Source organism: Palaemon carinicauda, chromosome 8, assembly GCF_036898095.1.
Source record: "Palaemon carinicauda isolate YSFRI2023 chromosome 8, ASM3689809v2, whole genome shotgun sequence".
Lineage (NCBI taxonomy): Eukaryota > Metazoa > Arthropoda > Malacostraca > Decapoda > Palaemonidae > Palaemon > Palaemon carinicauda.
In genome coordinates, this window is record NC_090732.1 from 12,116,553 (window position 1) to 12,129,864 (window position 13,312).

General features: G+C 41.9%; 1 protein-coding gene across 1 annotated transcript in view; it reads right to left on the bottom strand.

Annotated features, from left to right (window-relative positions):
• The window catches only part of Vps13D (vacuolar protein sorting 13D), a 390,232-nt gene that overhangs the window by 159,010 nt on the left and 217,910 nt on the right, over positions 1–13,312 (bottom strand). The window contains exons 44-45 of the mRNA XM_068377692.1: positions 10,585–10,806; positions 146–287 (exon numbers count right to left, since the gene is read on the bottom strand). Of these exons, the coding sequence (XP_068233793.1) occupies positions 146–287; positions 10,585–10,806 (364 nt within the window). The remainder of the gene's footprint in view (positions 1–145; positions 288–10,584; positions 10,807–13,312) is intronic.

Here is a 13,312-nt window from a genome sequence, read left to right on the forward strand (position 1 = left end):
AAATTGCATGTATTCCAAATTAAAGAAAATTTTTAAAAAAATATCATTTGACATTATGACTTTACGAACAGTCTCATTATCATATCCATAACTACTGTATATTGTAATTCTACTGTATATTGTAATTACGGTAAATGAAACTTACCCTGAAAATTAGCTGGCTGTGATTTCTCAGTAGGAGATTGTTTTTTAGTACTTTCCCTTTGTTTTGGTAAAGACTCAAAGATTTGTTGAAACATTTTCATATCGTGGTAACTTAGACGAATATTTAGTTGATGTAGAACCACCTGTCACAACACAAACAGAAAAATATTGATGAGAATGGTATGATTTCATGTAAACTTATTCTACCAAAAGTAAATAAAAGTAGCACAAGCTGGAAGCATAGTTTTCCTGCTCTGACTTATTTTTGAGTTCAATACAATTGCATCTCAACATAACGGATTTCAACCTGTCATTTTCTGGCATTTATCATACTCCCCTGAGTCTGATACAGATAAATCTAATTTTGGACCTCACTAATTTGGTATGTATACAATCAATATCAGATACTGGAGTAAACTATGTCTATGCTAACATGAGTAAACTTGTAAATGTGCTTTCTAGTTTCCTATGTAATGGAACCATTATACCCAACACTATGTACACTTTCTCACACTGATCATTTGCTGTGTAAATATTGCATCATAAACATCCTGCACTCTGTATCAAACATAACATATTTTAAAAGTAATTTGTATTTTTCCTAATTACATAAACATAAGTCCTTTAATTAGGGAAATTATTTCAGCACAAGCTGGAATCGGTTGTTGAAATGAATAACATGCAGTGACACAACTGATGAGGGTGTGGGGCGAAAAGCCCGTCCCTCCCAGTCGACTCATGACTCACTTTTGATACTTCAGCCCAGGACTTGAGGGATAGTTTGAAGAGGGAAGTTATATTAAAGGACTCAGGTTTGTATTACTTGGCAAATTACTCATAACTTTTAAAATGTCATTTGTTCCCAGGAAAAATACAAAACCTTGTTCTTTAATTAGGGATACTAAATGCTTGGAGGGTTGAAGTCCCCTTCGAATCAAAACTCGAGGGTTCTGTAACTTTTCTGAGTGTTCTAGGCTTGATCTCTGAAGCAAAGCGAGGGCACTATCACTCCCTATCTGTTTACCATGAGGATGATGAACTGATAGGCCCTGGGTTGTACAATGAATTGTACAATACCATGCAAATAGAAACTTTACCCACGTAAGGGACGTCGGTAAAATTCAAATTCCAGGTACATAAGTAATGGGTTGACAATAGATAAACAATCCTCAAACTCGCATAGTGGATGAAGAGATATATTTCTTTGGTTACAAAGAATGGTGCTCTGAAGTTTAACTTAACAGCATCTGGTCAGACCAACTTGTAACACCTCAACTGCTAAACCCCAAACAGAGGGACAGAATGAAGGAAAAGAGCCAGTTACAGTATACTACATTCATTCCCGACTTACGTCAAAACGTTACCATAGACAAGAAGCAGTCTGTCCCATGAGGGAGCTGGGCTTGCTACACAATGGCCTGAGCAAGCACCTGAGGTGCAAGCATAAAGGTGTCAAGGGATTTGTGAGTACATTCTCACAGATAGAAGGCTGGGAAGGTTGTCTGACATTTCCAGACACCTAAATTCAACACTTGACCCAACGACAGATTTCTTTTAAAAGCTATAGTGGAGACAATACCCCTAACTTCATGAGCCCTGTTTCTGGCTGGCACCCTGACACTCTCATCAGCTGAGGCGTAAGGCTCTACAGATAGTCAAACGAAACTAGAAAGACACCTCTTTCTTGGACATACCAGTGCTAACGAAAGGTTATCAACATTCAGGCCTGAGGCGTGGGGTCCTTTACAGTTAGCACCAAAAAGTCCTCACAGGACACAAGAGCATCTTGTCATCATCACCATTCGAAGCCTCCCACAGGGAGGGGATGGAGGACTCAAACCTTGGGTGCTGCACCATTGGATTTTGAGTCTTAGCCTCAAAGTCCGGCACAAAACTGAAGAGGCCCTCCTTCCTTCCACAAGCATGGGTGACTACATAAGAGATTGTGCAACTTGCTCGCTCTCTTCGCCGAACAAATAAGTAAAACATTGCTAGCATATGTTCTCGTCTGCTGACTTTCTGGGCAAATTTTACTCTTCGGGCATACAGTACTTAGTTATAATCTCTGACATTTCATATATCTTTCAGCATAACTATAACATAAAATTTTTTAGTTATATAAACAAGCAGACAAAGAAATACAGGCTTCATTTTTTTCATTTTGTGGTGATCAGTTGAATACTCTTTAGTATGCAGAAGTATGGGGTTTTAGTGGTAATTTCCCTCAATATTGTGGTTCATAAGGTCATAATCATCATATCTCAGGGTTATTTACAAAGCAGCAGTGAGCATCTTTCCTTAAATCTAGAAATATATATGCTATATAAACTAAATGTCCTCATGAATAAGACTGTGCTAGCATAATGTACTCGTCTGCATATTTTCGGAGCAAATTTTATGCTTTAGGCATATTTAGTTACTGTATTGTCTGACGATTTTGGCATCGTTCAATATAAACACAACATGAGAATTATCAATATATAAGTGAACAGAGAAAGATATTCAATGAACATAACTTAAGAGATACGTAACAAGTTTATTCATGACACCATCGAAAGAAGGAAATTACAATCTCTGTCAGTCTAAATAAAAAAACATGGTGTATTTGAAGTTTATGGGAAACTACTACAAATATATTTACCTCAAATTCTTGAAGAAAAATTAAATATTTACATACACTGGTTAGAAAAGGCTTGCATAAGGCACTGGATGTGCTTACATAAATAAAAGAAAAGGACAATTTAGTCATAAAACAAATTTTTTTTTATAAGAAAAAAAAAACATTTGAAACAGGAAATACGGATGTTCAAATAAAAAATGCAAAAATATTAATTTCTAAATTCCAGGCAGAGGTCATGAGTCATGCTCCTTATGACTGCTTACTTTAGTGAGAGAAAGGATATAAGGATCCTGCTACGAACTTTGTCTTCTGTTTCTGCATTCGGAAATGCAAGGGTTAAGCTGCAAAAGTACTAAAGTAATTAAAGAATTTGAGACTCAAACAGGAGGAACACTCTAAGGCGCTGTGAATATTCAAAACCTTTAATGAAGGAACACAATGTAATTATGACCACCAGGCAGTTAAACCAGGCTTAACACCCACAAGAGAAGGCTCACTGGCCTTCCAAGTTTAAATAAGTTAAAACCCAAAAGGGATTACCACTAACTTAGCTGGTAAGCTTGTATTGGCGTTTCACATTGTTATTAATTCTGCAAAAAACAACTATTCACTTTCTGTAATTTCCCTTGAAATAAAAATACATGTTGTATTCTTTACAATGTAGAAGCTTTACCACTGTGTAGTGTATGCTCTCCAGTTCCACAAATACTGACTTGAAACATATTTCCTGATATGAACTGTGATATATCTTATTCCTCCCAACAGTTAAAAATCCCAGTGCTTTTCCTGTGCGGAAATGCTAACCAATTTAGCAAGTACAATAACTTAAAATGCAATAAACACTTATCAAAATCTGGAAGGCAGATGTCTTAACAAAGCCACTGTGATGAAGTAACCGTTCTACTTACTGTACTGTTAACCACTAGATTGTTTCATTACTTTAGTGAGAGCAGGTAACTTTTTAAAGGAAAGAAAAATGTTATTTTCATTAGTAAAATAAATTTTTGAATATACTTACCCGATGATCATGTAGCTGTCAACTCTGTTGCCCGACAGAAATCTACGGTCGGGATACGCCAGCGATCGCTATACAGGTGGGGGTGTACACAACAGCGCCATCTGTGAGTAGGTACTCAAGTACTTCTTGTCAACAAGAACTCAATTTTCTCCTCGGTCCACTGGTTCTCTATGGGGAGGAAGGGCGGTCCTTGAATTCATGATCATCGGGTAAGTATATTCAAAAATTTATTTTACTAATGAAAATAACATTTTTCAATATTAATCTTACCCGATGATCATGTAGCTGATTCACACCCAGGGTGGTGGGTGGAGACCAGCATACATGTTAACAAAGAAGCTAAGTATCCCGTATCTTATTTTAGCCGTTATTCAAAATAACAAACATAAAATAAATAAGTACCTGGTAAGGAAGTCGACTTGAACCATTACTCTGCCTTTTTAAGTAGGTCTTCCTTACTGAGCCTAGCAATCCTCTTAGGATGCTGAGCGACTCCTAGGTGCTGAAGTATGAAGGGCTGCAACCCATACTAAAGGACCTCATCACAACCTCTAATCTAGGCGCTTCTCAAGAAAGAATTTGACCACCCGCCAAATCAACCAGGATGCGGAAGGCTTCTTAGCCTTCCGGACAACCCAGAAATATTTCAAGAGAAAGATTAAAAAGGTTCTGGAATTAGGGAATTGTAGTGGTGGAGCCCCCACCACTACTGCACTCGTTGCTACGAATGGTCCCAGAGTGTAGCAGTTCTCGTAAAGAGACTGGACATTCTTAAGATAAAAGACGCGAACACTGATTAGCTTTTCCAAAAGGTTGCGTCGAAAATATTTTGCAGAGATCTATTTTATTAAAAGGTCACGGAAGTTGTGATAGCTCTAACTTCGTGTGTCCTTACCTTCAGCCAAGCTTGGTCTTCCTCATTCAGAAGGGAATGAGCTTCTCGTATTAACAGTCTGAAAATAATAGGATAAAGAATTCTCTGACATAGGCAAAGATGAATTCTTAACTGAACACCATAAAGCTTCAGACGGGCCTCGTAAAGGTTTTTAAAATAGAACTTAAGAGCTCTACAGGACATAATACTCTTTCTAGTTCATTTCCAACCATATCGAAAAGTTTGGAATAACGAACGATATTGGTCAAGGCCGAGAAGGCAGCTCGTGTTTGGCTAGAAAACCAAGATGTAGAACATGTAGCCGTTTCGGATGAAAATCCGATGTTCTTGCTGAAGGCATGAATCTCACTGACTCTTTTAGCTGGTAAAGCATATCAGGAAAAGAGTCTTAAAGGTGAGATCTTTCAGGGAGGCTGATTGAAGTGGTTCGAACCTGTCTAACATAAGGAATCTTAGCACCACGTCTAAATTCCAACCAGGTGTAACCAAACGACGCTCCTTCGTGGTCTCAAAAGACTTAAGGAGGTCCTGTAGATCTTTATTGTTAAAAAGATCTAAGCCTCTGTGACGGAAGACTGATGCCAACATGCTTCTGTAACCCTTGAAAGTGGGAGCTGAAAGAGATCGCTCTTTTCTCAGATATAAGAGGAAGTCAGCTATTTGAGTTACAGAGGTACTGGTCGAGGATACGGATACTGACTTGCACCAGTTTAGGAAGATTCCCCACTTCGATTGGTAGACTCTAAGGGTGGATGTTCTCCTTGCTCTAACAATCGCTCTGGTTGCCTCCTTCGAAAAACCTCTAGTTCTCGAGAGTCTTTCGATACTCTGAAGGCAGTGAGACGAAGAGCGTGGAGGCCTTGGAGTACCTTCTTACGCGTGGCAGACGTAGCAGGTCCACCCTTAGGGGAAGAGTTCTGGGAACGTCTACTAGCCATCGAAGTACCTCGGTAAGTTATTCTCTCGCGGGCCAGAGGGAAGCAACTAGTGTCAACTTTGTCCCAACGTGAGAGGCGAACTTCTGCAGTACCTTGTTGACAATCTAGAACGGAGGGAATGCATATAGATCTAGATGAGACTAATCTAGTAGAAAAGCATCTAAAAGAACCACTGCTGGGTCCGGGATAGGTGAGCAAAGTATTGAGAGCCTCTTGGACATCGAGGTTGCGAAGAGATCTATGGTTGGCTGGCCCCAGGTGACCCAAAGTCTCTTGTATACATCTCTGTGGAGGGTCCAATATGTTGGAATTATTGTCCCTTCCTACTGAGACAAACTGCTAAGACATTCAAGTTGCCTTGGAAGAAATTTGTTACTAGTGAAAAGTCTAGACCTGTTGAACAGGAGAGGAGGTCACTAGCGAACTCGCACCATGTCAGAGAGTAGGTCCCTCCTTGCTAGGAGATGAACATCAAAGCAGGGAGTTGTCCGTGTTGACCTTCATTACTTTGTCTTGAAGGAGAGACCTGAAGCTTTTCCAGGTCAGACGTACTGCCAGAAGCTTCTTGCAGTTAAAATGCATTGTCCTTTGACGCGAGTTCCATAATCCCGAGCATTCCCTACCGCCTAAGGTCGCACCCCAGCCTACGTCCGATGCGTCTGAGAAGAGAACGTGGTTGGGAGTCTGAACAGTCAGGGGAAGACCCTATAAAAGGTTGATTAAGTCCTTTCCTCAGGTTAGACCAGACTTATCTTCCGGAAACCGGGATCGAGACCGCTTCTAGCGTCTTGTCCTTTTCCAGTGAAGAGCTAGATGAAACCGAAGAGGACGGAGGTGTAGTCTTCCAAGTGACACCAATTGCACCACGGATGACAGTGTCCTAACCAGACTCATCCACAGCCTGACAGGGCCGTATTCCTTCTTCAGCATCTTCTGGATGGATAGCAGGGCTGGGGATTGATCTTCTTGTTCAGCCATGTCCTCATCAGAGGGTTCCTCATCCGAAACTGATGAGGAAACGGCAACGGAGTGGGCAACGTCTGACTCGCTGAATCCGGTCGCACTGGTGGATGCGTGACGGAGCCGGACACAAGATCATGGTACTGCTGCACAGTCTGTGAACTGTCAACCATGGGGAAGCGAGGAAGTACAGCGACAACCCGAAACTGTCTAGACTGTCTGGGTAGTACAGACAACCCCTTATCGGGTTGCTGAGGTTGCCGCACTGCGTCACAACAAGTCACCTCTGCTGGTTGTTGAACGTCTTCCCAGTGACACACTGAACGTCCACAACCACCTCCGAGAGTAGCATAACATCAACGTGCGACTGGCAACCCACACTGGGTCGCACCGGTGGAGGAACCATCACAACTGGCGGACGTGAGTAGGATACCTCAGCGTCAACAGGGCGTACAACCAACCGGTAGGAAGGTTGTTGGCTAGAAGGTTCTTCCCCGTAAAAAATCCTCTATCAAGGACTAAGCTTGGACTGCATGTCTTGCAACAAAGCCCAAGGTCTATGGGAGCAGGTGTGGCAACAGACGGGGTTAGCGACTGAAGCGGAACCATTTACCCTCCCTGGAAGCAAGTTATGCTTAAATAAAAGTCCATAGGAGGCTAAGCAGCTTAAGGCTCCTCTCCAAATGACAGAGTCCTCAAGGGAATATCAGAAGGAGGGAGAACAGCACTTTCTCATCTACAGGAACCATATCCGAGAAAAGCTAGGTTCTCTCAGTGAGGGTTTCACTGGTGCAAAGGCAGCAGACCAGAAGGCAACGTTATGAAACTGCTTGACAGTCTGTGAACTGTCAAAAACTGAACTGTCAACCACAACAGGAGCGTGAGGACATACAGCACTGGTGTATAAGTAGCAGACCAGAAGGCAACGTCATGTAACTGTTTGACAGCCTGTGAGTTGGCAACAACCAAAGTTGTGTGGGGAAGCCTCAACTCCTGACTGACTAGTTTGCTGCGGGCGAGTGGCGGTAACCACAGTGTGTTGCGGAGGCTGACACACCGTGTCAAAACACGGCAGCTTGTGGTAGCTCACGCACGGCAACGGAGTGCTCTGTGTGTGGGAGTCATCATACATCTGGCAGGGTTGACTGTGCATGGGTGGAGGAGCTCTCACAACAAGAGTGTGAGAGCAGGAAGCCATGCCGGGCGCACAACCGTGGGAGGTGTAGGCCCACGGGTGCATCGTCAACCTTCTCCGCAGTCGGAGTGTGGGAGCTGGCAACAACAAAAGCAGAGTGCTGGTGCGTGGGAGGGGCTGCGGTGGGTTGAGGAGCATGCGGTATGGTATGCGGAGCATGCTGTAAGGTATGCGGCTCATGCTGCATGGTATGCGGAGCATGCTGTAAGGTATGCAGAGCATGCTGCATGGGCTGCGGAGAATGCCGCATAGTGCTGGAACCCGGCAGCTCTACAGAACCTTCCCACTGCTGATGCGGTAGCTCACGCATGTTAGCAGATGGTGCAGCAAGAACATGCGTCTGGCAGGGTGGACTGCGCATCGGTGGTGGAGCTCTCACAGGTGGAGTGTGGGAGCAGGCAGCCGCAGTATCTGCTGAGCGCACAACCTCGGCGGGTTGTAGGTTAACATGTGCATTGTCAACCTTCCAGCACGATACTCCTGCATGAAGGAGCAAACTGAGACTGTATAGTCTGCAGCATGGACCACAAGGGTCTATGAAAGACAACAACAAACGGAGCTACTGTCCGTTGTGACTGAGGGTCTAAAACAGCTGGTGCGGCAACAGACGGAGTTACTGCCTGTTGCGGTACCACCTTGCCTCTCTTGGGAGGTGTGCAGTTGTCGTACTGCAGCGAGTCCGAACTGACCCAGTGGCTACACCTAGGCCGTTGGACTTGCGCGGAAGGGACCGACTTGCACTTAAAAGCTGCAAGATTTGGTCCATGGTTTCTGCGAGAAACCTCTTCCGCAGACGAGGAATAAATGGGCTCTCTCGTCTTTGTGTGGGTGGGGTGATCACGTCGGCAACGTGTGTAGATACACCCGAAACCACGGAGGGAAACGTCTGTTCGTCGATCAAGGCCTGAGGAACCCATAAGTCCTTCGACATTACTTCTCCCCTGGGCTTGGGAGCTTGTAAGAGGTATCGGACAAGGTGAACAACTGGCACGAACAAACGAACCCTCGAACGCAACACTGTAACACTTTGCGCATATCACTTTATCACTTTTGATTTTCTGTTTGCACTTATTTCACTGAACTCGAAACTTTAAGTGGTTTGTACCTGAAACACGCAATCCTATCCTTCATTAAAAGGTAGTAATTGCGAAAACAGTTTTACAATGTAACAGAAAAACATAATGAAAGATAAAGAATTCAGTGGCTGGAAAAGAGACTAAACACTAGATCAAATAAACTACGTTTAAAATCTCTCACCGCATAAAGCCTGGGAACAAGAATAAAACTCTAGAAACGTTTTACCTTCTTCCCCTATAGCGACTAGGGAGAAGAGTAAAAAAAAAGAACAACGTTACCCGCTTGAACGAAACGTTTATCCTCCTCTCTCTCCCTCCGTCTCTATCTCTCTCTTGACTTAGAACCTGAGAGATGAGCCCAATTATATATCGATAAAACATATTTGTTAAAGGAAAAAAACTGAAAGGTTTCCCAAATAAAAAGTTCCTTTATTAGAATTAAAACCATTTAAGCTCAGAAAGAATGAACGAAACGCTAGAATCGGTTTACTCTTACTGCAACGTGAAACCGTGAAATACTCTCTCTCTATCGTAACGATAGAGCGCAAGTTGAACGTTCTGAACGTCAACAACTGCGGAGACTAAACTAAACGTTAGTTCAACTTTGAAAACAGTACGAGACTATCAAAGAAATTCTTTCAAAAACATTAAAATTAAAATAGCATAAAATCTTAACAGGAAAAACGATATGACGGGCTCAATGTTAATTAACTTCGGTTCCAAGTAAGGACCGCCTACTATAAGGAAAGGTCGCATATAAACAAACATAAAAATTAATTTTTATAAGTTTATAATAAATGGAAAGTTAAAATAAATCTATAACTTTGTTAAGCAAAATTACCAAAAACCTAAACACACTTCCGTCTAAGGGAAGGGTGGGTCATTAAAAGTGAAAGAGAGTCTATACTCTCTTCGACACCAACACTTCCGTCTAAGGGAAGGGTCGGCCATTTAAAAGTGAAAGAGAGTCCATACTCTCTTCGTCACCATAATAAAATCTATCCAAAACGAGTTCAAGTTTTGAAATGAAGCTAAAACCCCTGCATAGCGAAAGCTCAAAACTGGAATAGTGTACTTCACCAAAAGTTGTGAAAACAAATCCAGTTAGGGACGGCGTATTAGTAGGTCTTGCCGGTGGCACGACAGAGGAAAAATTGAGTTCTTGTTGACAAGAAGTACTTGAGTACCTACTCACAGATGGCGCTGTTGTGTACACCCCCACCTGTATAGCGATCGCTGGCGTATCCCGACCGTAGATTTCTGTCGGGCAACAGAGTTGACAGCTACATGATCATCGGGTAAGATTAATATTGAAAATGGGAATTTTTTAATAAAATTTTGGGGGTAAACATTAATAAAACAAGTTTTTGGAGAAAAAGCAATATGAACATCAGGGGAGATGCATAGGAAAAATTCTATAACTATAAATTGTACATTATATAAATCTATTTTATATAATTTCTAAAGAATATCTGAATAGCTCAATGAGAGAAATTTTGTGCGGCTCAGTGAAATATTTGGAATAACTTATAGAATTTCTATAAAAAACTTTTGAATGAGTAATAAATATCTCATAAAATGAAACAAGAAAAGAAAATCCCCTTATACAATATAATGTTTGTATATTTCTAGATGACTACTCCTATTCCAAAATTTAATTTGATTTCACATTTGCTTCTTAAAGTTCTAAAAAGTGAATTATCATATTAACGAATAAAAATACAGGCATGCCCCTTACCTCAACTGTGTGCTGAACTGGCATAGAAACATTTGAGATGTCCACGACATGATTTTGCCCTAACTTTTCATTCACTTCTAAATTAATAGTGACAGGATCAATTATTGAAAGGGCAGTATCATCTTCTAATCCCAGGATACAAGAGTAAAGCTCACACTGATTCAAGTTACACGAAAGTGGACGTTCTTGATGCTGAGGTCTGTAGCTGATAACAGCAGTACTCTGAGGAGAATATAAGGAATGACTTAGCATAAACTGCACAAAGCAAATACAGTATAAGAAAATATAAAATACATCAAGGATCATATACCTCATCTATGACATAAAAAAAATTATTTCCTAGCAATTCATAGCCTCTTTAAACTATCAATGGCTAGGGAAATAGGAAAATACATACAAACAAATTTTTATAGGTAAAATATTAAAAGACTGAATCTAACTTTTTATCGATACTTTCACAACAGATTCAACACTCTTCTTTTCTTAATAATGATATAACCATTTGAGTGCCACCCTCTCACAAATGATTTGGCACTAAAATCTCCTGTAAAGTAATGATTTTAATTTCCATTGATGTATAATGTTACATAAACAGAAAAAACTAATAATCAATGGCACGTAAGGAAATAGGAAAATTGAGCATAAATTACATCCAATGGCGCTCAATCACCGCTCATCTTGCAGTTCAATGCCTTTTCATTGTTCACCTCTATTCCTGTCTACAACCACACACAATTCTCTTGTTTGAAAAGCAAACAATGCCTCTCCCTTGGATGAAAATGGAATTCCGCTACAGAAAAATGTTATTTTCATTAGTAAAATAAATTTTTGAATATACTTACCCGATGATCATGTAGCTGTCAACTCTGTTGCCCGACAGAAATCTACGGTCGGGATACGCCAGCAATCGCTATACAGGTGGGGGTGTACACAACAGCGCCATCTGTGCGCAGGTACTCAAGTACTTCTTGTCAACAAGAACTCAATTTTCTCCTCGGTCCACTGGTTCTCTATGGGGAGGAAGGGCGGGTCCTTAAATTCATGATCATCGGGTAAGTATATTCAAAAATTTATTTTACTAATGAAAATAACATTTTTCAATATTAATCTTACCCGATGATCATGTAGCTGATTCACACCCAGGGTGGTGGGTGGAGACCAGCATACATGTTAACAAAGAAGCTAAGTATCCCGTATTTCATTTTATTAGTTATTCAAAAATAACATAAAATAAATAAGTACCTGGTAAGGAAGACGACTTGAACCATTACTCTGCCTTTATTAAGTACGTCTTCCTTACTGAGCGTAGCGGTCCTCTTAGGATGCTGAACGACTCTTAGGTGCTGAAGTATAAAGGGCTGCAACCCATACTAAAGGACCTCATCACAACCTCTAACCTCGGCGGTTCTCAAGAAAGAATTGACCACCCGCCAAATCAACAAGGATGCGGAAGGCTTCTTAGCCGACCGTACAACCCATAAAAAGTATTCAAGAGAAAGGTTAAAAAGGTTATGGGATTATGGGAATGTAGTGGCTGAGCCCTCACCTACTACTGCACTCGCTGCTACGAATGGTCCCAGGGTGTAGCAGTTCTCGTAAAGAGACTGGACATCTTTGAGATAGAATGATGCGAACACTGACTTGCTTCTCCAATAGGTTGCATCCATAACACTCTGCAGAGAACGGTTCTGTTTGAAGGCCACTGAAGTAGCCACAGCTCTCACTTCATGTGTCCTTACCTTCAGCAAAGCAAGGTCTTCTTCCTTCAGATGAGAATGTGCTTCCCTAATCAGAAGCCTGATGTAGTAAGAAACTGAGTTCTTAGACATTGGAAGAGAAGGCTTCTTGATAGCACACCATAAGGCTTCTGATTGTCCTCGTAAAGGTTTTGACCTTTTTAGATAGTACCTAAGAGCTCTAACTGGGCAAAGTACTCTCTCCAGTTCGTTCCCCACCAAGTTGGACAGGCTTGGGATCTCGAACGACTTAGGCCAAGGACGTGAAGGAAGCTCGTTTTTAGCAAAAAACCGAGCTGCAAGGAACATGTAGCCGTTTCAGATGTGAAAACTATGTTCCTGCTGAAGGCGTGGATCTCACTTACTCTTTTAGCTGTTGCCAAGCACACGAGGAAAAGAGTTTTTAATGTGAGGTCCTTAAAAGAGGCTGATTGGAGAGGTTCAAATTTTGATGACATAAGGAACCTTAGGACCACGTCTAGATTCCAGCCTGGAGAGGACAACCGACGTTCCTTTGAGGTCTCAAAAGACCTAAGGAGGTCCTGTAGATCTTTGTTGGTGGAAAGATCCAAGCCTCTGTGGCGGAAAACCGCTGCCAACATACTTCTGTAACCCTTGATCGTAGGAGCTGAAAGGGATCTTACGTTCCTTAGATGTAACAGGAAGTCAGCAATCTGGGTTACAGTGGTACTGGTTGAGGAAACTGCATTGGCCTTGCACCAGCTTCGGAAGATTTCCCATTAGACTGATAGACTCTGAGAGTGGATGTCCTCCTTGCTCTGGCAATCGCTCTGGCTGCCTCCTTCGAAAAGCCTCTAGCTCTTGAGAGTCTTTCGATAGTCTGAAGGCAGTCAGACGAAGAGCGTGGAGGTTTGGGTGTACCTTCTTTACGTGAGGTTGACGTAGAAGGTCCACTCTTAGAGGAAGAGTCCTGGGAATGTCGACCAGCCATTGCAGTACCTCTGTGAACCATTCTCTCGCGGGCCAGAGGG